This window comes from Symphodus melops (genome assembly GCF_947650265.1).
Source record: "Symphodus melops genome assembly, chromosome: 5".
In the NCBI taxonomy this organism is placed as follows: domain Eukaryota; kingdom Metazoa; phylum Chordata; class Actinopteri; order Labriformes; family Labridae; genus Symphodus; species Symphodus melops.
The window spans coordinates 901,276-927,339 of NC_136695.1; the positions used below are offsets into that span (position 1 = coordinate 901,276).

At 48.8% G+C, this 26,064-nt stretch overlaps 2 protein-coding genes across 2 annotated transcripts; both read right to left on the reverse strand.

The window, feature by feature from the left end:
- Positions 1-636: 636 nt before the first annotated feature.
- LOC306824507 (methyltransferase-like protein 27) lies at positions 637-9,261 on the reverse strand. Its single transcript, XM_079344686.1, has 5 exons — positions 9,171-9,261; positions 8,562-8,690; positions 8,307-8,442; positions 3,320-3,412; positions 637-1,182 (listed from the first exon to the last, which is right to left on the reverse strand). The coding sequence occupies exons 1-5, from the start codon at positions 9,186-9,188 to the stop codon at positions 959-961; spliced, it is 600 nt and encodes a 199-aa protein (XP_079200812.1). The 5' UTR covers positions 9,189-9,261; the 3' UTR covers positions 637-958.
- Positions 9,262-15,907: 6,646 nt separating this feature from the next.
- LOC306823286 (methyltransferase-like protein 27) lies at positions 15,908-25,017 on the reverse strand (the record flags this gene model as incomplete). The annotated part of the gene is made up of 5 exons (XM_079342742.1): positions 15,908-16,131; positions 17,752-17,844; positions 20,054-20,189; positions 20,309-20,437; positions 24,907-25,017. The coding sequence occupies 5 exons, from the start codon at positions 25,015-25,017 to the stop codon at positions 15,908-15,910; spliced, it is 693 nt and encodes a 230-aa protein (XP_079198868.1).
- Between the last annotated feature and the right edge of the window lie 1,047 nt (positions 25,018-26,064).

A 26,064-nucleotide genomic window follows, 5' to 3' on the forward strand; every position in this document is an offset into this window, starting at 1 on the left:
CTTGTCTTGCGTCGGGTTCGGAGATTTCCTGCTCTCTGCAGTCTTCCCAGGCGACCCTTCAGCTCTGCTTGCAGGAGGTCAGTGCCTTCTCTCTCTTCCACTGACGATTTCTTCCATCGTTTCCTCAAATCTCTCCTCTCTTTGATAAGGTGCATGATTTCCTGTTGCCTTCAGGACTTTGGAGGGGGTTGGTGTTTCCTTCTGCCCTATAGGAGTAGATCACGTCACTCATTCTCTCCAGTTTCATCTCCCCTGTTCCTCGGACTTACTCAAGGATCACACCCCAGATCTGAATCAGTGGTTGTCCACTCATTCCTGCTGTTGGACCCTGGCCACTTGACTTGGGGTCTGTGGCCTTGGATCTTCTTCTATAGCAGGCTGTGGCTGGTTTTCTTCCAGGATCTCAGATGTGGTGCTTGAATTATTCTTGGCCGTTGGGGTACTGATACTCATTGGACTGTGGGTTGAATCCGGCCACTCAGCTTTACTCAGCTGACTTGAACTTTCTCTCAACATGGCGCTGGCGGCCATCTTGAATTTCACCCTCTGGCAAAAAGGCCAGGATATTTAGGAGGGACCTGAGGGCTATTTATTTTTTTAAGTTTTGGACCCAACAACAACAACATACAAAAACATTTCATGTGCATCATTACCTGAGTATGTTTATTCTAAAATATGTTGCCTTCAGGAACATCTTGTGAAACAGGGGAACTTATAAATGGTTTGTTTATTTCACTCGGGTTAATAAACATAAAAAACAAAGTGTGCGTAACCCGAGCTGTTTCTTCAGGTCACTGAGGTGTTTCTGCTTCACTGTCATTTCTGACACTTGATCTCAGTGAGCATGGATGGATACACTTCTTCGATCAATCTTTATTTGGACAGCAACAATTCTCAGAATCAGTTTCATTTATATTATTCTCAACACGTTTTCTCAAGACTTGACAGAGAGCAGACTTTACTCCTTATGTAACTTTGTCTTCTTGTACAGATAGACCGTCCCGCGGATGAACAGCTCCCCCTGCTGGAGAGCGTCCATCATGTACCTATCTGTGTGGTCGACAGCCACATGACTCCACAGCCCCTCGTCCTCCATCAGCTGCAGCTCCCTCTCCAGGTCACACTGGTACATGTCGTGCTCTGCTCCTTTGTATTCCCCTCTCACCATGCACACCAGCCCTCCTGCACACAGATCACAGCTGCATAGAATCACACTAATAACACGCGTGTCACTGACTGACTGCTGAAATGAAATGAAAATTCAAAATGTATGTACATCAAAGTCTGTCATTTTTTAGGTAAAACACCAATCATTAACATGTCATTTTCATCTAAACACAAAAACAATTTGTTTGACTTTTCACTTGACCCTCTGCTGTCACCAGCCCCAAACAGGTGCAACAAAATAAGACTAAACAACAAGACACAATATGATTGTTTTCTATAATATATATAAGAAAACATTTAATTGCTATTCCAAATACATTCCGTCTCCTATTTTCTATCTTACATATTATTTACATGAGACTTGGACTCAACCTGCTGCGTTCAACAATATAATCACCTAGTATCAAATTGTTTTCTTTGTCATTGTAAAAAATATAAACATACAGCGACCGCATGACTGCAGACGCTGCACCAGCTGCTTTGACAGTGGAGGTGGAGAACATGGTCCACTCGGACTCAATGCCCCCAGCCTCCCCCGGGATCTGTGAAAAGCTCGTCCGGAGGTGGTAGTTGAAGACCTCGCTAACAGAGGGTTCAGCCAGATGTTCCCAGCAGACCCTCACTACACGTTTGGGCCTGCAGAGTCTGACTGGCTTCCTCCCCTCCCAGTGCATCCAACTCACCACCAGGTGGTGATCAGTTGACAGCTCAGCCCCTCTCTTCACCCGAGTGTCCGAGACACATGGCCAAAGGTCAGATGACACGACCACAAAGTCTATCATCGACCTCCGGCCTAGGGAGTCCTGGTGCCACGTGCACTTATGAACATCCCTGTGCTAGAACATTGTGTTTGTTATGGACAAACTGTGACTGGCACAGAAGTCCAGTAACAGAACACCACTCTGGTTCAGATCAGGGAGGCCGTTCATCCCAATCACCCCCCTCCAGATCTCACTTTTGTTGCCCACGTGAGCATTGAAGTCCCCCAGTAGAACAATGGAGTCCCCAGTCAGAGTGCTGTCCAGCACCCCTCCCAGGGACTCCAAGAAGGCCGAGTACTCCACACTGCTGTTTAGTCGTAGGCCGAGACGACTGTTCGAGACCTGTCCCCTACCCGAAGGCGTAGGGACACGACCCTCTCGTTCACCGGGGTGAACTCCAACACCTGGCGGCTGAGCTGTGGGGCTATGAGCAAGCCCACACCAGCCCACCGCCTCTCACCGCGGGCAACTCCAGAGAAGTAGAGAGTCCAGCCCCTCTCAAGGAGCTGGGTTCTAGAGCCCAAGCCGTGCGTGGAGGTGAGCCCCACTATGTCTAGCCGGTACCTCTCAACCCCCCCCCCCCCCCCCCCCCCCCCCCCCCCCGTGAAGTGATAGTACATGTCCCAAAAGTGAGAAGCCGTCGACTGCCGCCCGATCCACACTGCACCCAACCCCTGCAGTTTCCTCTGTGGTCCACAGGAGGACAGGCCCGTGTCGTCCGCTCCGATGAGCCCAGCCACCAGGCGACAAGGCACTCAACCCACAACCCACCAGGGCGGGACGCCAGCTCCGCCATGCCTGGCAGCGTCACTGTCCTTTTGATGAACAACCAAAACAATGCAACACAACCACTCTCAAAGAAATAAACTAAGTTATGTTATATAGTTGGGAATTCACAGAAATTGTACTACAACTGGACATTAAAGTTTAGTAATATTCCATTTTTTAGAAAATGTCCTCTCTTCCTCTCTTTGTGGGCACAGAGAGGAACTCAAGTATGTACATAAATAGCACACTGCCATGCTGGCTATCCAGCATACCAGGAGATAACAAAAACCTTGTTCAACCTGTATTGTTATCTACCTGGCTTAGTTTAACAGCAACACTGCATGGATGCCTCCCATAGGTGCAGCTCTTCACAGTCACCACCACACCCAGTGATCTAAGCCCGATGTGTGAAGGTTGTTCCTTTTAAACATGCTAATGAAAAACAGCAGTGAGGTAAAGATGACCTTCACTTTAACGCCTCATGTTGTCATTCTGTCTGGTTACTTTCAGTGTTCGATGCTTGCTTTAAGCTAGCTGCTGATTTCAGAAAGCATCAGTGTCCTCTCCGTCCCTCTAAATGTTTCAGTTCACCTGCTGGGACTGTTGCTTCAGGTTCAGGTTACCTGGTTTGGCGGCGTTGCAGAGTTCTCTGACCACACTGACCGGTATAAAACCTGGACCCAGAGCACCAACGAGGATCACCACGTCAAACATCCCTGAAATAACAGAAGAAGAAGAGCTCACTCAGTTTCCAACCAATCATACTTTAAAGGACCAATCAGAGAGCTGCTCTCTTCCTGTGTGATCAGTCAGCCAATCAGAGAGCTGCTCTCTTCCTGTGTGATCACTCAGCCAATCAGAGAGCTGCTCTCTTCCTGTGTGATCATGAAGGAAACCTGCTGTGTTAGATAGATAGATAGATAGATACTTTATTGATCCCGAGGGAAATTCAAGGCATCCAGTAGCAGTATACAGACAGGCAGGACACAAGACATTAGTTACAATACAAACCCGCTGTCCCCCCTCCCCTCTGTATACAAAAATCCCCCAAACAAGATATAGCAGCCCCTATGTGACTAAGAGTAAACATAATTACAGGTTAAACCTGTGCAGTTAGCATTAGCATTAGACTTAAACTTATATAGCATAATGTACATAACCTGTGAGGAGAGAAAAACATGTGCTGGTTAAAAGAGACCTGTAAACAGTTAAAGAGCCTTAGAAACAAAGAGCTGACCTTCTAGAAACTAGTTCCATGTGCATGTACAGAGGTGTGAGTACAGTCATTAAACAGTCAATGCAGGAATGTAAAATGGCTCACCAACTTAAAGGAGCAGTGATTAGCATTAAGTGTCCTAGACAATAACCTGAAACCAGGAGTGCTTAGGGTGATTATCATTGAGTACCCAACTATTGGGGAGCAGATTAGCATTAAGAGTTGAAGACAATAGAGTGAAACTTGACCTAATTAGGGTGATCATGTCAACCATTACAGATGTAGCATAACACAACAGTAGGATGAAACCAGACATGATTAGGGTGATTATCTTTAAAGTGACCTGTGCTCAGTAAGGTGACTATCAATATGCATTAAAGTGTCCAGCTGGAGGCTGACTCTGAGGTCAGCAGTGCAGATGAGGAGTGAGAAAAAAGTGAAAAAAGAGTCCAGGGTTCACCGTGTGCTTCTTCCCTGCCGTGACAGTGAAGTGTAGTACAGTCTTATGGCCTATAGGGGGACAAAAGAGTTCTTGAGTCTGTCCATGGAGCACGACTGTGACAGCAGTCTTTCGCTGAACATGCTCCTCTGCCCGGTGAAGGTGCTGTGCAGAGGGTGGTGTGTGTTGTCCATGATGGAGAGCATTTTGTCCAGAGACCTCCTCTCTACCACTGTCACCAGTGAGTCCAGCTCTGTGCCCACCACAGAGCCGGCCCTCCTCACCAGTCTGTCCAGGCGTGCTGCGTCCCTCTTCTTGCAGCTTCCTCCCCAGCACACCACGGCGTAGAAGAGGACGCTGGACACCACAGACTGGTAGAACATCTGCAGCAGCTTTTTGCAGATGTTGAAGGACCCCAGCCTTCTCAGGAAGTACAGACGGCTCTGTCCCTTCCTGCAGGTAGTGTCCATGTTAGGCGACCAGTCTAGCTTGTCATCCAGCTGCAGCCCCAGATACCCGTAGGTCCTGACCACCTCCACGTCGACCCCCCGATGGAAACAGGTTCTAGATGTGGTTTGTTCCTTCGGAAGTCCACCACCATCTCCTTGGTCTTGGAGGTGTTTAGCTGCAGATGGTTGTCACTGCACCACGTCACAAAGTCCTCGATCAGGCTCCTGTACTCCTCCTCCTGTCCATCCCTGACACAAGCAACTATCGCAGTGTCGTCCGAGTATTTCTGCATGTGGCAGAGCTCAGAGTTATACTGGAAGTCCGAGGTGTACAGGGTGAACAGGACGGGGGAGAGCACAGTCCCCTGTGGTGCACCGGTGCTGCTGACCACAGTGTCAGATGTGCAGTCTTTCAGTCTGACGTACTGTGGTCTCTCTGTGAGGTAGTCCGTGATCCACCTCACCAGGTACGAGTCCACCCTCATCTCGGTCAGCTTGTCTCTCAGTAGGAGGGGATGGATGGTGTCGAAAGCGCTTGAGAAATCAAAGAACATGATTCTCATCACGCTGCTCCCTTTGTCCAGATGAGAGTAAGCCCTGTGTAGAAGATAGAGGATGGCATCGTCCACGCCCTGTCACTGGAGGTTGTATCTGTTCTGGTGGAGGTGTTGGGGGGAGTGAGAGGGGGGGAGGGGGTGTGTAGAGGGGGGGAGGGGGTGTGTAGAGGGGTGCTGGGGGGACAGGCACTGGCTGCAGCGACGGGGCTGTCGAACCTGTTGAAAAACAAGTTGAGCTGGTTTGCTCTCTCAGGGTCCCCGTCTTCTGCGTTGTTATTTTTCTTCTTGCAGCCTGTGATGGTCTTCATGCCCTCCCAGACCTCTCTCATGTTATTCTGCTGCAGCTTCTGTTCTACCTTCCTTCTGTACTCCTCCTTTGCCTCTCGGAGTCTGACCTTGAGTTCCCCCTGCACCCGCTTCAGCTCTGCCTGGTCTCCCTCCTTGAATGCCCTTTTCTTCCTGTTAAGGATCTCCTTGACATCGCTGGTGATCCAGGGCTTGTTATTCGGGAAGCAGCGCACAGTTTTAGTGGGAACCACAACGTCCATACAGAAGTTCATGTAGTCAGTTGTGCAGTGTGTGACCCCCTCAATGTCATCACCATGGGTATCTTGTAGGGCACTCCAGTCAGTGGTCTCAAAGCAGTCTCTGAGCGCCTCCTCTGCCTCAGGAGACCACTTTCTGAAGGTGCGTGTAGTTATCGGTTGTCTCTGGATCATAGTTTTGTACTGTGGCTTTAGTAGGACCAGGTTGTGGTCGGACTTACCCAGAGGTGGTAACGGGGTGGCAGTGTAGGCGTCCTTCACGTTTGCATACAGGAGGTCTATTGTCCTGTTCTTCCTGGTGGGACAGCTTACAAACTGGTGAAAGTCCGGTAGTGTGGAGTTCAGAGTAACATGGTTAAAGTCCCCTGAGATGGCGATGAAAGCATCCGGGTGCAGCGTTTGTAATCTTGAGGTGGTCGCGTGGATGACGTCACACGCATGTTTCGGCGTGTGCCCGGGGAGGAATGTAAACACAGACCACGATCGCGTGAGAAAATTCCCTCGGCATGTAGTAAGGACGGAGACTTACCGCCAGCAGCTCGATGTCTTTGCTGCACGTTGCCTCCTTCACAGTAACATGTCCATGGTGGCACCATCTGGTGTTAATAAACAGCGCGAGTCCTCCTCCTTTCCGTTTGCCGCTGCGTTTCGTGTCTCTGTCAACAGAAGCTTCTCTGACAACAATGCAGCAGCCAGTATGTCCTCCTTCTAACTTTAGATTCTGCTCCTGAATGCTCTGGATCTGATTGGACCAGAGAAGGTAGGCGGGGCTTTGAAGGCCGTTTTGGACGCCCCTGGGTTTGCCAGATATGAGAGCAGTTATCAGGTGAACAGGTGTTGCAGCGATGGAAGCGGGCAGTGGAACTGCTTCAGATAGAAGTGATTGTACCCGAGCTAAAAAGCCTCTGCATGTTTCTAATAAGCTCCAGCAGCAGAAAGCTGCTCAAACTAGGATCAATGTTGGAGATGAAACATGGAGAGAGGTTAGAACGCAGAAAGCTTTACAGACCCATGCAGAGCTGGCTAAACACTGAAGCTACAGTGTCCACCACATGCAGAGCTGGCTAAACACTGAAGCTACAGTGTCCACCACATGCAGAGCTGGCTAAACACTGAAGCTACAGTGTCCACCACATGCAGAGCTGGCTAAACACTGAAGCTACAGTGTCCACCACATGCAGAGCTGGCTAAACACTGAAGCTACAGTGTCCACCACATGCAGAGCTGGCTAAACACTGAAGCTACAGTGTCCACCACATGCAGAGCTGGCTAAACACTGAAGCTACAGTGTCCACCACATGTAGAGCTGGCTAAACACTGAAGCTACAGTGTCCACCATATGCTGACCTGTGTGAGAGGAGGGGGCGGAGCCAGCTCTCTGTGATGATTAGAGTTTAGACTGCAGTACTCATTTTAAACACTAGGGGGAACACAGAGTTACAGTTTGCTCCTTTCAGGCGTCATACAGCTTACAAAAGTTCAAAAATACAAATTAACGAAAAACAAATGTCATATATTTTGGAATTGATTATATATCAGACGTGATTAAAACTGCAATTAATGGGGGGGGGCACATACCTGATGACTCAAATGAAACGGCACAAAGATGAAGTGACTTGAGTACAAAGTTGTGTTTTGGGTGTCACATAAATTGAACTAATCAAAGTGTTTAATTCCCTGGAAGAGGCCGGTGATCTTGCAGGTTGATATTTACAGATTTCAGTTTTTATTCTGCTATGAACTAAACTCATTGAACTTCTTTGCTCTCATTAGGCCCGTTTCAATTGAGCAGTCCGGCTCGGGTCACCTCAGTGGGACGGTAAGGATTGGTTATTTGGGAATCTTTCCCGGGACTAGTCATTGGAAACGCCGCAAAATGTGCGCCGTACCGAGGCGACCTGAGCCGGGCCGCTCGGTGGAAACAGGGCTTTTGTGTTGTGCTTTTCTTCTTTGTTGACTTTATGAGTTAGCTGTTAGCGGTGAGCTGCCATCATATGTCGCTATCGTCATCCGGCTTACACGCCGACTACCAAATAGGACACGGGTTGCTGTGGAAACACAAACGGGATCAGGCTTAATCGAACCAAACCGTACCAAACTGTACCGATCCGTACCGGACTGCTGTGTGGAAACGGCGCAATTGGTTCCCTGAAAACACAGAACCCACCCAGGGCGCTGTATGAATTATGCTGAAGGTGGGCTGAAGTCAAATTTACTGCGTTATTCTCACAGCATCAGAAAGGATGAGAAAGACACCGTGAATGTGTCTGAATGATGCACAATGTCTCCTCATTGGTCAAATATCCAGACAGGAAGTGAACCTGTGTTCTGACGCTTTGCACCGGGAGAACGAGACCGTGTGTGTACTGGATCAGAGTGTGTGTGAGGTGTGAGTGGAGTGTACCAGTCTGTGCAGGCAGGGGTTCAGTTCCCAGTAAGGCCTGTCTGAGGTCCTGATAGAGGCCGGTCTGAGCAGCTAGCTCCAGCATGCCTTTACTGCCGTCCACTCCCACAAAGTTCCTGAAGCCCACTTCAGTCATCTGAACACAAGAAGAGGAGGAGGTTAACAGTGTGTCCTCTGGGAGAGAGAGGGGGAGCAGAGAGAAGAGCTGGCTGGTCCATCACACTGAAGATACCCTTCATACGTTGTTTTACTCACCAGTTTGGCGACCAGTCCAGATCCACAGGCCACGTCCAAGACCTGAACATCCTCACGACTTCCAGAGAAGTTAGCATCAAGGAAATCCACCCCGATGTTTGGAGCCCTGTAGTTCAACAGCCCGAAGTCCTGTCAGGGTGAGATACTTTCAATCAGCTGCAGATCTCAACTTCAGAACACAGATCAGGGTCTCTGAGGTCCTCTGATCAGGGTCTCTGAGTCCCTCTGATCAGGGTCTCTGAGGCCCTCTGATCAGGGTCTCTGAGGTCCTCTGATCAGGGTCTCTGAGGCCCTCTGATCAGGGTCTCTGAGGTCCTCTGATCAGGGTCTCTGAGGCCCTCTGATCAGGGTATCTGAGGCCCTCTGATCAGGGTATCTGAGCCCCTCTGATCAGGGTCTCTGAGGCCCTCTGATCAGGGTCTCTGAGGCCCTCTGATCAGGGTCTCTGAGCCCCTCTGATCAGGGTCCTCCTCTCCACAGGGTCTCTGAGGTTTTTGCCAGTCTCTATGATCTTCCTTTAGTTGGGGGGCAGGCGGTTGACCTGCGCGCTCCTCGGATGACCTCATTTAGGAAAAAAGACATAAAGGAGTCGAGCGTCTGTCCACTGACCTGCTCGTACGTTGACATTCCGTCGTAAAAGGTTCTGGTCTGCTGGGAATCGGCTCCTGCACAGGACTGAACGAGAGCCTTCACTTGGTCCGTGGTCCTGCAGTCCGACATGATGAGGACACGAGGTCAAACCTGCGGATGACATCATGAGGTGATGTGAAGAAGACATGGGGGGGTCATTCAGCCTCATACGGCTCGTTCCCGCCCACTCACAGCTGCCGTTGGTTTGATTTAGTTATGAACAATGAGAGCTCGTCAGTGATTGGACGAGAGAAAGTCAGTGGGAGGAGTCAGACGGCTGGCTTTCAGTGAACATGAAGATGTCATAGTTTAGTTTTGTACTTCAGAGTTTTGATGTCTTGTTTTCGTTCTTATTTCACCTTGTGTTGTTTCCCTGAGTTTAGTTTTGTTCCTTGTTTTGGATTTTGGTTTTGAAAAGTTTCGTTTTGCCTTTTCAGTTGACATAAATCCTTTTTTTTTAATCTGCAGTGAGATCCTCCTCCCTGTTTTTCAGCACTCACTCGTGACAGAAGGAAACTGTTGGACTTCATAAAGGTGGTGCGTGCAGTCATTTCAGCCTCAGTCCCAATCCCCGGTCCCCCATAACCACATGCACTGTATGTCCTGTTGTCCCACATGTATGTCCTGTTGTCCCACATGTATGTCCTGTTGTCCCACATGTATGTCCTGTTGTCCCACATGTATGTCCTGTTGTCCCACATGTATGTCTCTGTGTTCACCCTCTGTCTGCGCGCTGACCTTAAAACTGCACCATGTTGGTGAAAAAGAATTTCCCCTCGGGGACAATAAAATAAAAGTCTAAATGTTTCTAAGACGTTAGTAGAAAGGTTGTTTCAGTAAGATTTCACTGTTTGGACAGAGTGAATATCTTTCACTACATAATAGGAGCAGATGATGATTGTTTTAAAAAGAGACAGAAAAAGACTTCCTGTTTGTTGAATCCAAAAATCCTCCCCTTCATGTAACAGCAGAGTCAAAAGCTCTCAGTAAATTAATTCATGCTAAGTTCATCACTTCATCTAAAGTCGTACATCAAACACTGAACATTTAACTTTAAGCCTCTCAACACGTGATCATCGTCTCTGTCTACAAACAAGCTCCAAAGCTTTACCTGTCCGTGATGCTGCTGTGCAAAGACGTGAACCTCTGCAGGCTGATCTGCAGCTGGAAGCAGTGAGCGAGGAAACACTCGGAACAGATGTGAAGCAACATCCAACTTCTCAAATCTCAAACTGAAGAAACATCAGAAAACACTCCCTCGCTCTGTGTGTGTGTGTGTGTGTGTGTGTGTGTGTGTGTGTGTGTGTGTGTGTGTGTGTGTGTGTGTGTGTGATTTTGTTGCGGAAGTGTCTAACAGCAGAGTTTGTTGGGAAACATTTGATCATGTTTTAGGCGTGGCACTAACATACATTAACACATTTCTCTGACGTTCGTCTCCTTTTCTCTAAACTGAACACAAAGCCCTCCTCTCAGACTCCTCTTGTAAAACCTCAGTCAGACTGTGCCAGAGTCAGTCAACATGAAAAACAGGACAGAGCAGTCACTAGACCCTACACAACACTAGAAATACCTGTTTATTGTTCACTGTCGGCTAAATGCATGTTGCAGAATAAAACACCTGTGCATTTAGTGTAAACAGGAAGCCTACGTACAAATACAGAACAAAAAGATACAAATGAGAAGCATGACTCAGTCACAGCATCATGTCTCCGTACTCGGTCCGGCCACAGGACACATTTTGTCTGTCCAGGTAACAGGGGGACAATCCAGGCTTGGCACGCCTCCACACCTGTCAGCACAGGTGAGATTTCCCCTGGTGTATTGTAAATCAAAGTAAACAAAAGATTTATGAACTGAATCCAAGGAAACCGAAAACACGTAATGCCAATCATTTAACTGCTGAGCCTGCGGTCAATGACGGTATGCGCCGTGACCCGTCTTCACCCAGGTGTTCTCAGCACTCCTCTTTATAGACACGCCACTCAGCCTGTGGAGGGCGCACAAACATTAAGGTAGGAATTAAAAAGAAAAATAAACTCAATTCAATTCGGCTCCTACACACCGGCCCTCAATTGTTCTCACAGAATCAATTTAAATCATTAGCTGCAAAAGGAGCCGTCACAATTACAATAAATAAATAATTTGCATAGATAAATAAAGTATACTTTACATCCCTTCCAATGTTACTTTATATAAAGGAGTCACTCTGCACACTCCAAGATGCAGCACAGCTTGGAGATGGGCCTTTCGATGACGGAGGTCTGAGTCCTTAACCTCACAGAGCGTACATGACCTTTTCCATCCGGTCTGGTCTCCAGGACCCTGCCCAGTGACCATGATCCCTGAGGAGCCGTGGGGTCAACCACCAGGACAATATCTCCAACACTAAAGTTCCTTTTCACTTTAGTCCACTTCTGCCTCTCCTGAAGGAGCAGAAGATATTCCTTTGTCCATCGGTGCCAGAAAAGATCGGCCATATACTGGACCTGTTTCCAGCGGCGTCTTGCATACAGGTCAGTTTTCTGGAAGGTTCCAGGGGGTAGGATAGGCTGTGTTTTGAGCAGGAGGATGTGATTTGGAGTTAGTGGCTCTAAATCATAAGGGTCGGAGGAAACTGTTGAAAGGGGGCGACTTGAGAATGGACTCCACCTCACAGAAGACAGTTTGAAGGCCTTCATCGTTGATGGTTTGCTGATGGAGGGTGGAGTTCAGCACCTGACGGACAGATCTTATTAGTCTTTCCCAGACCCCTCCATGGTGCGACGCTGCTGCTGGATTGAAACTCCACTGAATTCCATCAGGAAGTAGAGCATCCTTGATTTTTGGTTCATTCAGGGAACTAAGGGCCTGTTTGAGGTCTGCCTGAGCTCCCACCAGGTTTGTTCCATTATCCAATCTGATGTGCCTAACCTGACCTCTCCTGCAAATAAACCTTCTTAAAGCATGGATGCATGAGTCTGTGTGTAATGAAAAGGCCACCTCCAGGTGTACCGCTCTACAGGACATGCAGGTAAACAGGGCTTGTTTGTAGACTTTCCATTTCGAGTGGGAATGATTGTCTCTGAACATAGGAGATAACTGATCTTTCAGCCTGGGAGAGATCTTCCACTGTTAGGAGCTGTCCACCAAGTGTGGTCCTGAAAGTGCCAAGGTGAATGTCCACCTGTCTGGCGGCTGAACGGGTAGTCATGTGACCCGAGGTAAGCTCCATTTTCTTTTTTACTGTCCACATCAAAGCCTTCTTCAGTGTTAGAAACCATGCCACTGCCTTTAATAATCTCATCCAATCTGAGAAAAAAGAAATAAGCTGGTCTGTGGGAGTTTCAGTGCTTTTCACCCCTGTGATGAAAACAGAGGGGTTTTTTCTGACCTCTGGATCGTCCTCTGGATCGCCTTGAAAGACTTTCTTGGAGCCCAGTGCTCCCTCCACTTGCCAACTTTCCTCCAGCCCCCATAAGAACTCTGGGGCATGAATCCACCTGCTTTGCTGCATGAACTTCACTGCACTCAATCCTCTTGACGCGTCATCAGCAGGATTGTCTTTGCTGCTGACATGTTTCCACTGAGAAAGATCTGTGTTTTCACGAATAAAAGAAACCCTGTTGGCCACAAATGTCTTATACCTTGCATGGTCATTTGCAATGTAGTTGAGCACTGTTTGGCTGTCTGTCCAGAACACTGAGGGTTTGAGCTCAAGGTGTAATTCTCTCCTCAGCACTCTGTCCACCTTTACCAGAAGTGTTGCCGCAGACAGCTCCAGGCGAGGTACCGTGATGTGTTTTAACGGAAGAACTCTTGACTTTCCTTGAACCAAGGTGACATAAACAACATCTTGAGAGTTAACCTGCCTAATGTAGCTGACTGAACCGTAGCCACTCTCACTGGCATCTGCAAAGTGATGCAGTTGTGTACATTTTGATGTTCCGTAATTTTGAGGCTTCGTACAACGTGCCACGTTGAAGTTCTTTATCTTTTCTAAACTGGTCGTCCATTCCACCCATTTCTCTGAGGTAGCTTGGGGCAAAGGCTCATCCCATCCAAAGCCTCTCTGGCAGAGCTCCTGTAGCAACTGCTTCGCTGGTAAGATGAGAGGAGCGAGAAAGCCAAGCGGGTCAAAGATTGAACTGACAACAGACAGTATACCTCGTCGGGTATGTGGCCTTTGTCCGAGATGGATATGGAATTTGAAATGGTCAGAATCTACGCACCATTGCAGTCCCAACGCTCTTTCAACAGGAAGACTGTCTTTGTCCAGATCCAGTGTTCTTACTTCCTTTGCCCTTTTTTCTTTGGGGATGGAGGCTAAAACTGCTCGGCTGTTACTAACCCACTGAGTAAGCTGAAACCCACCTTGGCTGCACAGCGTGGTGAGATCTTTGGTCAGCTGAATTGCTTCAGTTTCTGTTAACAAAGACTTAACACAGTCGTCTACATAGAAGTTATGTCTAACAGTTTCAGCTACCTGAGGGGGAAAACAGCTTCCGTTGTCATCAGCTGTTTTTCGCAAGGAAAAACTTGAGCAGCTTGGGGAGGACACTGCCCCAAATATATGTACCAGCATTCTGTACTCTTTGGGGGTTTGGCTGGTGTCACCCTGTGGCCACCACAAGAAGCGCAGGAAGTTCACATCAGCTTACTGAACTTTTACTTGATGGAACATTGATTTTATGTCAGCCATGATCCCGATCGGCTCTTTGCGAAATCTTAGAATGACTCCAAGAAGAGAGTTGGTCATGTCTGGACCCTGCAGAAGCTCTTTGTTAAGGGACACTCCTTGAAAAGAAGCTGCACAGTCAAAAACAACCCTGAGCTTTTTCTTCTTGGAGTGGTACACCCCATGATGTGGTATGTACCAAGTCCTTCCAGGTGACTCTCTCAGCTCTTCCTGAGGGATCTCTTCTGCGTATTTATTCCCAAACATGTCATCCAGAAATGCAACACAATCCTGCTTGTACTGCTTGTCATTTTCCATTTTCCTTTTTTGGCTCTGGAGGCGCTGTTCTGCAATTTGACGGTTACTTGGTATGTGGACATTTGGATTTCTGAATGGTAACCTTAATGTATAATGCCCGTCTTCAAGGAATGCCTCGTCAGCTATCTGCAGAAACCTTTTGTCCTCCATTGACATCTCCATTTTTTCTTCAGATGCCACCTCACTGAAATCCTGATTGCACTGAGAGATCAGGAGCCTTTCCAAACTAGCTACTGATATTCTGTTAACAGTAACCCTCTCTGCCTCACCATCACTACCACCTCTCAGCAGCCCATTTACAACCCACCCCAGTAGAGTCCTAACTGCATAGGGCCCCTCCCCTTGGCTATTGATCACTTCCCATGGCTCTAATAACCTGGGTGCATTTGTGCCAATCAATAGCTCTACCTTTGCACTGATGCTTGGAAGTTTGACTTTACTCAGGTACTCCCACTGAGCTAAGCTATCTTTCCTGGGGATGTTGTTTATCGAGACTGGCATTTCTGGCTGCGTGAAGACTGCGGGCAGAGGAAAGAAGTTGTCGCTGTCCAGTGCTGAAACTTCAATCCCGGTTATCACGTGAGCTGGAACACACTTTTTCTGATTCATTGTGCTGAGAAGACTGTGAGCTGTGACGTGAGCTTCTCTGAGCAGAATGTAGCCGTAGACCCAGGATCCAGGAGGGCGTAGACTTGAGACACCCGACTGCCTTTCGCTGCCTTAACCTGAACGGGGACAATAGACAAAACATTCTCTTCGCTTCCTGCTTCTATATGGCCACATAACTCTGCAGATGGGCTGCCTTTAACTGCAGGGGGCATGTGTTCTCGATTACCTGCATCATCTGTTCTTTCTATGTGCAGCACACTTGGATGTGCTAGTTTACACACTCTACAGGTAAGGCGTTTTTTACAGTCCCTGCTAAGGTGGCCTGTAGAGAGACAGCCAAAGCACATGCCCTTTGTCTTTAAAAAGGTGAGCTTATCTCTATGTGTATTGTTTAAAAATTGCTTACAGAGGTCTAATGTGTGCCTAGAACTACAAAAAGGGCAGCAAAGTTCAGGCGGCTTGTCTCTTCGGGGAACAGTGATACTGGTAGCAAAACTACTGCCTGAGGACTTAGAGGTCTGCAACTTAACAGGGGACCTAGCCTTGGCTCTACTAGCCGACTGATCTTGAAGGTCACCAAAGAGTGGGTCAGCTGCTATGCGAGCTTGTCTTTCAATAAAAAGTACTACATCTAAAATTCTGACTCTACGATGTCTTTGTTCTTGCAGCTCATACGCTCTGTTGCGCCATCTCTCCCTGAGTTTGCCATCTTGAATTTCACCCTCTGGCAAAAAGGCCAGGATATTTAGGAGGGACCTGAGGGCTATTTTTTTTTTAAGTTTTGGACCCAACAACAACAACATACAAAAACATTTCATGTGCATCATTACCTGAGTATGTTTATTCTAAAATATGTTGCCTTCAGGAACATCTTGTGAAACAGGGGAACTTATAAATGGTTTGTTTATTTCACTCGGGTTAATAAACATAAAAAACAAAGTGTGCGTAACCCGAGCTGTTTCTTCAGGTCACTGAGGTGTTTCTGCTTCACTGTCATTTCTGACACTTGATCTCAGTGAGCATGGATGGATACACTTCTTCAATCAATCTTTATTTGGACAGCAACAATTCTCAGAATCAGTTTCATTTATATTATTCTCAACACGTTTTCTCAAGACTTGACAGAGAGCAGACTTTACTCCTTATGTAACTTTGTCTTCTTGTACAGATAGACCGTCCCGCGGATGAACAGCTCCCCCTGCTGGATAGCGTCCATCATGTACCTATCTGTGTGGTCGACAGCCACATGACTCCACAGCCCCTCGTCCTCCATCAGCTGCAGCTCCCTCTCCAGGTCACACTGGTACATGTCGTGCTCTGCTCCTTTGTGTTCCCCTCTCACCATGCACACCAGCCCTCCTGCACACAGATCACAGCTGCATAGAATCACACTAATAACACGCGTGTCACTGACTGACTGCTTTAACTTCAGGTTGTTTAACAAACCGAGCAGACCCAGAGAACCTCCTCCACCTAGTTCATGTTCACATGGTTTCATTTGAATATTTGAGACTTTGAATTTGTTGGCTCTGTGTTATTTAAATCACTCATAAATAGAACTTTTGATAATAGAGGGTACGGCTAAAAAAATTGAATCATGTATTTACAAAAAAGTTTTGCGTTCAGACGACAATTTTGATGACTTCCGTTTACACAGATCCTCAAAACCAACCAGAAGCGCTGTAGTACACATGCCAGGCCAGTGGTCAGTGGTCGGTTCTAATGATATGTGCATGCTCCCATTGTCTTCCTTCTGCAGAGCAGTGAGGTGTAAACATACAAACATAACAGCTAATCAGCTTTTGGTCCGCACTTCGCTGTTTTTAAATCCGATCAATAATCGTATGTCCCTGCAGGGGGCGCTGGTGTCCCCCGTGTGTCCCTGCAGGGGGCGCTGGAGTCCCCTGTGTGTTCCTGCAGGGGGCGCTGCAGTCCCCCGTGTGTCCCTGCAGGGGGCGCTGGTGTCCCCCGTGTGTCCCTGCAGGGGGCGCTGGAGTCCCCTGTGTGTCCCTGCAGGGGGCGCTGCAGTCCCCTGTGTGTCCCTGCAGGGGGCGCTGGTGTCCCCCGTGTGTCCCTGCAGGGGGCGCTGGAGTCCCCTGTGTGTTCCTGCAGGGGGCGCTGCAGTCCCCCGTGTGTCCCTGCAGGGGGCGCTGGAGTCCCCTGTGTGTTCCTGCAGGGGGCGCTGCAGTCCCCCGTGTGTCCCTGCAGGGGGCGCTGGAGTCCCCTGTGTGTCCCTGCAGGGGGCGCTGGAGTCCCATGGATGGCGGTCTCCGTGCTGGAAATGCTGTCTCAGGCTAACTTTGAGTCAAGCTAACGACAGGCTGAGAGCTGAGGCGGGTTTTAAGCCTCCTGACAAACCGTTACATGGCGCCCACCTGTCAATCAGCTCAGCTACACGCCTTATTGTGAATAACTCTGATCCTTCATCCAATCAAAACTGCTGAGTCATGAAAACATTCCCCCCGTACAGTGTGTGTGGATGGAGACATGAGCTAATCACACCTATTTGGTTTTTTGAAGCAGTCTGTAAACATGTTCATGTCTGCTGTAAAAACAGGCTGTTTGAATGGGTGTGTATGTGACTTCCTGTGCTGCTGCAGCCAGCCTCTAGTGGACACTCCAGGAACTGCAGCCAGCCTCTAGTGGACACTCCAGGAACTGCAGAGTTTTACACTTCAGCATCAGTTTCATGTTTCAGCACCAGAGGTTTGCTGTTTTGATTGTACACATTTTTGTGGCTTCGTCCTGTGGCTTTATTAAAGAGCCTTTATGACACTGACTCCGCCCCCTTCCACTGTGACATCACATGCATTCCCTTTTAACGTTACCATTTCTTTTTTTAAACTTTGGAGTCGTTTTGGACCCGAGCAGTGACGTTAAGATGACCTTCACTTTAACGTTTCAAAGCATCAGTGTCCTATCCGTCCCTGTAAATGTTTCAGTTCACCTGCTGGGACTGTTGCTTCAGGTTCAGGTTACCTGGTTTGGCGGCGTTGCAGAGTTCTCTGACCACACTGACCGGTATAAAACCTGGAGCCAGAGCACCAACGAGGATCACCACGTCAAACATCCCTGAAATAACAGAAGAAGAAGAGCTCACTCAGTTTCCAACCAATCATACTTTAAAGGACCAATCAGAGAGCTGCTCTCTTCCTGTGTGATCAGTCAGCCAATCAGAGAGCTGCTCTCTTCCTGTGTGATCATGAAGGAAACATGCTGTGTTGAAGCTTCTCTGACAACAATGCAGCAGCCAGTATGTCCTCCTTCTAACTTTAGATTTTGCTCCTGAATGCTCTGGATTTGATTGGACCAGAGAAGGTAGGCGGGGCTTTGAAGGCCGTTTTGGACGCCCCTGGGTTTGCCAGATATGAGAGCAGTTCTCAGGTGAACAGGTGTTGCAGCGATGGAAGCGGGCAGTGGAACTGCTTCAGATAGAAGTGATTGTACCCGAGCTAAAAAGCCTCTGCATGTTTCTAATAAGCTCCAGCAGCAGAAAGCTGCTCAAACTAGGATCAATGTTGGAGATGAAACATGGAGAGAGGTTAGAACGCAGAAAGCTTTACAGACCCATGCAGAGCTGGCTAAACACTGAAGCTACAGTGTCCACCACATGCAGAGCTGGCTAAACACTGAAGCTACAGTGTCCACCACATGCAGAGCTGGCTAAACACTGAAGCTACAGTGTCCACCACATGCAGAGCTGGCTAAACACTGAAGCTACAGTGTCCACCACATGCAGAGCTGGCTAAACACTGAAGCTACAGTGTCTCTACATGCAGAGCTGGCTAAACACTGAAGCTACAGTGTCTCTACATGCAGAGCTGGCTAAACACTGAAGCTACAGTGTCTCTACATGCAGAGCTGGCTAAACACTGAAGCTACAGTGTCTCTACATGCAGAGCTGGCTAAACACTGAAGCTACAGTGTCTCTACATGCAGAGCTGGCTAAACACTGAAGCTACAGTGTCCACCACATGCAGAGCTGGCTAAACACTGAAGCTACAGTGTCCACCACATGCAGAGCTGGCTAAACACTGAAGCTACAGCGTCCACCACATGCAGAGCTGGCTAAACACTGAAGCTACAGCGTCCACCACATGCAGAGCTGGCTAAACACTGAAGCTACAGCGTCCACCACATGCAGAGCCGGCTAAACACTGAAGCTACAGTGTCCACCACATGCAGAGCTGGCTAAACACTGAAGCTACAGTGTCCACCACATGCTGACCTGTGTGAGAGGAGGGGGGGAGCCAGCTCTCTGTGATGATTAGAGTTTAGACTGCAGTGCTCATTTTAAACACTAGGGGGCAGAGATACAGTTTGCTCCTTTCAGGCGTCATACAGCTTACAAAAGTTCAAAAATACAAATTAACGAAAAACAAATGTCATATATTTTGGAATTGATTATATATCAGACGTGATTAAAACTGTAATTAATGGGGGGGGGGCACATACCTGATGACTCAAATGAAACGGCACAAAGATGAAGTGACTTGAGTACAAAGTTGTGTTTTGGGTGTCACATAAATTGAACTAATCAAAGTGTTTAATTCCCTGGAAGAGGCCGGTGATCTTGCAGGTTGATATTTACAGATTTCAGTTTTTATTCTGCTATGAACTAAACTCATTGAACTTCTTTGCTCTCATTAGGCCCGTTTCAATTGAGCAGTCCGGCTCGGGTCACCTCAGTGGGACGGTACAGATTGGTTATTTGGGAATCTTTCCCGGGACTAGTCATTGGAAACGCCTCAAAATGTGCGCCGTACCGAGGCGACCTGAGCCGGGCCGCTCGGTGGAAACAGGGCTTTTGTGTTGTGTTTTTCTTCTTTGTTGACTTTATGAGTTAGCTGTTAGCGGTGAGCTGCCATCATATGTCGCTATCGTCATCCGGCTTACACGCCGACTACCAAATAGGACACGGGTGGCTGTGGAAACACAAACGGGATCAGGCTTAATCGAACCAAACCGTACCAAACTGTACCGATCCGTACCGGACTGCTTTGTGGAAACGGCGCAATTGGTTCCCTGAAAACACAGAACCCACCCAGGGCGCTGTATGAATTATGCTGAAGGTGGGCTGAAGTCAAATTTACTGCGTTATTCTCACAGCATCAGAAAGGATGAGAAAGACACCGTGAATGTGTCTGAATGATGCACAATGTCTCCTCATTGGTCAAATATCCAGACAGGAAGTGAACCTGTGTTCTGACGCTTTGCACCGGGAGAACGAGACCGTGTGTGTGATGGATCAGAGTGTGTATGAGGTGTGAGTGGAGTGTACCAGTCTGTGCAGGCAGGGGTTCAGTTCCCAGTAAGGCCTGTCTGAGGTCCTGATAGAGGCCGGTCTGAGCAGCTAGCTCCAGCATGCCTTTACTGCCGTCCACTCCCACAAAGTTCCTGAAGCCCACTTCAGTCATCTGAACACAAGAAGAGGAGGAGGTTAACAGTGTGTCCTCTGGGAGAGAGAGGGGGAGCAGAGAGAAGAGCTGGCTGGTCCATCACGCTGAAGATACCCTTCATACGTTGTTTTACTCACCAGTTTGGCGACCAGTCCAGATCCACAGGCCACATCCAAGACCTGAACATCCTCACGACTTCCAGAGAAGTTAGCATCAAGGAAATCCACCCCGATGTTTGGAGCCTTGTAGTTCAACAGCTCTAAGTCCTGTCAGGGTGAGATACTTTCAAGGTTCAAGGTTCAAGGTTCTTTATTTGTCAAATATGCTCCACGTTAAACATACAGCACAGATGAAATTGCAATCCCCCCAACGCCGCCGGTCACACATAGTATGACCGGCGGCGCGCGCGGACGCAGCGGCCTCTCGCTCTCCCTATAGAACGGTTTTCACTTCTTTTTTTTTCTTACTTTCTTTCTTTCTTTTGACTTTTCCCGTTTTTCTTACTATGGAAAAACTCAATTACAGCCGCAAGTTTCTACTGGACTCAAACAGTGATGACATTTCTGTGGATTTATTACCGGAATCCCTAAAACAACAGCTTCAAACTTTGGGATTACTTCGCGAGCCAGTTGACCCCCTGGAGAGGAGACGGAAATGCAAACGGTGCGAGCGAAAACAAAAGAGAGGTAAACGTGGAGGTATAAAAGCGAGGCTCGCTAAAATGCCCTACAGGACCGCTCTTCAGACTCTTCTACGGGCTGATGTCAGATCTTTGGACAATAAAATGGACCACATAGAGCTGGTGAGAGCTGCGCACCGCGACGTTAGGGACAGCTGTGCGTACATATTCACAGAGACATGGCTGAACGAACACACCCACCGTTCAGCTTGAACAGTTCACATGCTACCGTTCGGACAGAATCCTTATTAAAGGAGGAAAGAAGAAAGGTGGTGGAGTCTGTGTCTACATCAGGGATGCTTGGTGTCGGGATGCAGCTGTGGTATGTAAACACTGTTCACCGCAGGTGGAGTTTATGATCATAAAGTGCCGTCCTTTCTATCAACCGAGGGAGATTACAGCGACCCTGCTCATCGCTGTGTATATCCCCCCCACTAACAACAACGCGGATAGAGTCGACGCACTTTGGGAACTTTACAACGCCATCAGTGAGCAGCAGACCGCCCACCCAGACAGATTTTTCATCATCGCGGGGGATTTTAACCACGTGAATCTCAAGACGGTTTTACCCCATTTCCACCAACACGTGAACTTCCCCACAAGAGGAGGTAACACCTTAGACATGATTTACACATCTGTTAAAGGTGCTTACAAGGCGTCACCCCGCCCCCAGATTGTCCACTCTGACCACATCAGTGTAATGCTAATACCAGTTTACAGACCCAGGGTTAAAGTCACCAAACCAGTTCTGAAGCAGGTATGTGTGTGGCCAGAGGGGGCTTCTGCTGCACTGCAGGACAGACTGGGAGATGTTTAAGCAGGCAGCCACCTACAACAACCACACAGACATTGAGGAGTACTCTGACACTGTCACCTCCTACATCAGCAAATGCATTCATGATGTCACCACCACCAGAACCATCACCACCCAGGCTAACCAGAAGCCATGGCTGACAGGAGAGGTACGCGGGCTACTGAGGGCCAGGAACATCGCCTTCAGAGCTGGGGATGCAGTCGGCCTGAGAACAGCGAGGGCCAACCTGTCCCGTGGCATCAGGAAAGCTAAACACAGCTACTCACTTAAAGTAACCAGCAGAGACGCGCAGAGCCTGTGGCGTGGTATCCAGACCATCACGGACTACAAACCCAAGCCACAGACCTGTGACAACAACACCTCTCTGCTGAACGACCTAAACAGCTTCTTTGCCAGGTTTGAAGCAAACAACAGCATGCCCGCACAGAAGACCACCCCTCCTCCCCACGACCAGACCCTGTGCCTGACTGCAGCCAGCGTGAAGAGAACCATCTATAACATCAACACCCGCAAGGCTGCAGGTCCAGACAACATCCCTGGCCGTGTGCTGAAGGACTGTGCAGAGGAGCTCAAAGATGTCTTCACAGACATGTTCAACACTTCTCTGAGGCAGACTGTTGTTCCATCATGCTTCAAACCGACCACCATCATACCCATTCCAAAGAAGCCATCACCATCCACTCTCAATGACTATAGACCCGTTGCACTGACCCCCATCATCATGAAGTGCTTTGAAAGATTAGTCATGGCCCACATCAAATCCTCCCTTCCCTCCACCCTGGACCCCTACCAGTCTGCAGACCGGGGCAACAGATCAACCGAGGATGCAATCTGCTCTGCTCTTCACCCAGCCCTCACCCACCGGGACTCCAAAGACTCATCCGTCAGAATGCTGTTCATAGACTTCAGTTCAGCATTCAACACCATCATCCCTCAGCAGCTGATCGGCAAACTGGACCAGCTGGGGCTCAGCACTTCCCTGTGCAACTGGCTGCTGGACTTCCTCAGCGAGAGGCCTCAGACTGTGCGGGTTGGTGGCAACGCATCAAAAACCACCATCCTGAGCACCGGGGCCCCCCAAGGCTGTGTGCTCAGCCCCCTGCTCTTCACGCTGCTGACCCACGACTGCACGCCATCCTTCAGCAGCAACCACATTGTGAAGTTTGCGGACGACACAACAGTGGTCGGTCTCATCTCCAACAACGATGAGACGCACTACAGGATGGAGGTGGGCCAACTGGCCACGTGGTGCAGAGACAACAACCTCTTCCTGAATATCCACAAGACCAAGGAGGTTGTTGTCGACTTCCGGAGGGCCCCCACTCCCAAACCCCCCCTGACCATCGACGGTGCTCCTGTGGAGAGAGTGAGCAGCACCAAGTTCCTGGGGGTCCACATCAGTGAGGATCTCTCCTGGACAGCAAACACCACATCACTGGCCAAGAAGTCCCAGCAGCGCCTCTACTTCCTCCGTAAGCTGAAGAGAGCACGAGCATCCCGACCCATCATGTGCTCCTTCTACAGAGGCACCATGGAGAGCATCCCGACCCATCATGTGCTCCTTCTACAGAGGCACCATGGAGAGCATCCCGACCCATCATGTGCTCCTTCTACAGAGGCACCATGGAGAGCATCCAGACCCATCATGTGCTCCTTCTACAGAGGCACCATGGAGAGCATCCTGACCCATCATGTGCTCCTTCTACAGAGGCACCATGGAGAGCATCCCGACCCATCATGTGCTCCTTCTACAGAGGCACCATGTAGAGCACCCCCACCCATCATGTGCTCCTTCTACAGAGGCACCATGGAGAGCATCCTGACCCATCATGTGCTCCTTCTACAGAGGCACCATGGAGAGCATCCTGACCCATCATGTGCTCCTTCTACAGAGGCCCCATGGAGAGCATCCTGACCCATCATGTGCTCCTTCTACAGAGGCACCATGGAGAGCATCCTGACCCATCATGTGCTCCTTCTACAGAGGCACCATGGAGAGCATCCTGACCCATCATGTGCTCCTTCTACAGAGGCACCATGGAGAGCATCCTGACCCATCATGTGCTCCTTCTACAGAGGCACCATGGAGAGCATCCTGACCCATCATGTGCTCCTTCTACAGAGGCACCATGGAGAGCATCCTGACCCATCATGTGCTCCTTCTACAGAGGCACCATGGAGAGCATCCAGACCCATCATGTGCTCCTTCTACAGAGGCACCATGGAGAGCATCCTGACCAGCTGCATCACTGTGTGGATGGGGAGCTGCACTGCTGCCAACCACAAGACCCTGCAGCGCACAGTGAAGGCGGCTGAACGGATCATCGGTGTCCCGCTCCCCTCTCTTCTGGACCTCTACGGCACCCGCCTCACCCGCAAAGCAACCCGCATTGTGAGTGAGCCCACCCCCCCCTCACACAGCCTCTTCAGCCTCCTGCCATCGGGGAGACGGTACCGCAGCCTGCGGGCCGGCTCCCTTCCCTCCCCTCCCTCCCCTCCCTCCCCTCTGCCCCCATGAACACTGAACACTGGAACCTCCTCCTGTTTGAACATTGAAACAGAACCCTGGTCACTTATTGCACATTGCACGCATGCACAAGTTTCACTTGTCTTATAATCTTGTTCTATACTCCATTTTATTTAACTTAATACTTTTGCACATTTAGGTTTATTAATGTAAATATTATTTATCTTTTTACATCTTTTTTACCTCTTTTTTACCTTGTTTTATTTTATTTACCTTTTCTTATCTACATGGCACCGTGGGGAAACGTAATTTCGATTTCACTGTATGTCTGACATATTTTGGAATTGACAAATAAAGAACCTTGAACCTTGAACCATAAAAAGACCACTAAGCACTAATCAATCAGCTGCAGATCTCAACTTCAGAGCACAGATCAGGGTCTCTGACGTCCTCTGATCAGGGTCTCTGAGTCCCTCTGATCAGGGTCTCTGAGTCCCTCTGATCAGGGTCTCTGAGGTCCTCTGATCAGGCTCTCTGAGGCCTTCTTATCAGGGTCTCTGAGGTCCTCTGATCAGGGTCTCTGAGGTCCTCTGATCAGGGTCTCTGAGGCCGTCTGATCAGGGTCTCTGAGGTCCTCTGATCAGGGTCTCTGAGGTCCTCTGATCAGGGTCTCTGAGGTGTTTGTTGTGGTTTTTGCTGGTCTTTATGGTCTTCGTTGGGTTGCTCCTGCAGTTTGGAAAAAAGACATAAAGGAGTCGACCGTCTGTCCACTGACCTGCTCGTACTTTGACCATCCGTCGTAGAAGGTTCTGGTCTCCTGGGACTTCGCTGTTGCACAGGACTGAAGGAGAGCCTTCACTTGGTCCGTGGTCCTGCAGTCCGACATGATGAGGACACGAGGTCAAACCTGCGGATGACATCATGAGGTGATGTGAAGAAGACATGGGGGGTCATTCAGCCTCATACAGCTCGTTCCCGCCCACTCACAGCTGCCGTTGGTTTGATTTAGTTATGAACAATGAGAGCTCGTCAGTGATTGGACGAGAGAAAGTCAGTGGGAGGAGTCAGACGCCTGGCTTTCAGTGAACATGAAGATCCCATAAAGGAAACTGTTGGACTTCATAAATGATTCTAAGGGCCTGATGCACTAAACGTGTGCAAAGCTGATAACATGTTCCGTAGCGTGTTATCAGATGTGCTAACAGCGGGCAGAGTGGGCGGAGTCTTTATGAGTAAACATATTGTTCCTTTAGTGTGTTTGTCTTCATGAGTATGTAACATGAGGCCTTTAAGCCTCAGAGTGTCAAACACTGAGAGCAGGACATGGAAAGAAGTGAAGTCAGTACACACACTGGGAGTCATCAGGACAGCTGTTAGTCCAGGAGGACACATAGGAAGACTAAAGAGTCTCTGTGTCCCCGTCTGTCACTGACTCTGCTGCTCCATCATCCAATCAGAGCGCCGTGCTCCAGCTCGCATCAATCCATTGAGAAAATGAAGTATATTCACATGTACACCTGGAACAGACTGTTCCTTCATTAGTCTGTCCAAACTCTCTGTGATGGAACAGCACACACACACACACACACACACACACACACACACACACACACACACACACACACACACACACACACACACACACACATCAGTCCTCCTGTTTACTGCTCCTTACCTGGCTCTCACTCACTCAGGCCCTCAGACGTTTGGAGAAAAGTTCTGTCAGATTTTGGACAGGGTGAATATTTCTCTACATAAGATGAGCAGATGATAATTGTTTTATAAAAAGACAGACTTCCTGTTTATACAATCAGCTGTGTGAACGATGTGAACCTACAGAAGGCAGAAAGATGTTGAGCTGATGAGACTAAAGATAATGTCTTTATTCAGTGTGGTGTCTGATACCTGTCAGCTTATTGGAGGACGCAGTTTA

Bases quoted from the DNA above. Each gene is read 5' to 3' on its own strand.
- LOC306824507 (XM_079344686.1), bottom strand. The intron at 3,413-8,306 runs GTACACTCCACT...CTGTTATTTCAG, and splicing joins ACCCCTGCCTGCACAGACTG to GGATGTTTGACGTGGTGATC. The intron at 1,183-3,319 runs GTAACCTGAACC...ATCTGTGTGCAG, and splicing joins CTGCAACGCCGCCAAACCAG to GAGGGCTGGTGTGCATGGTG.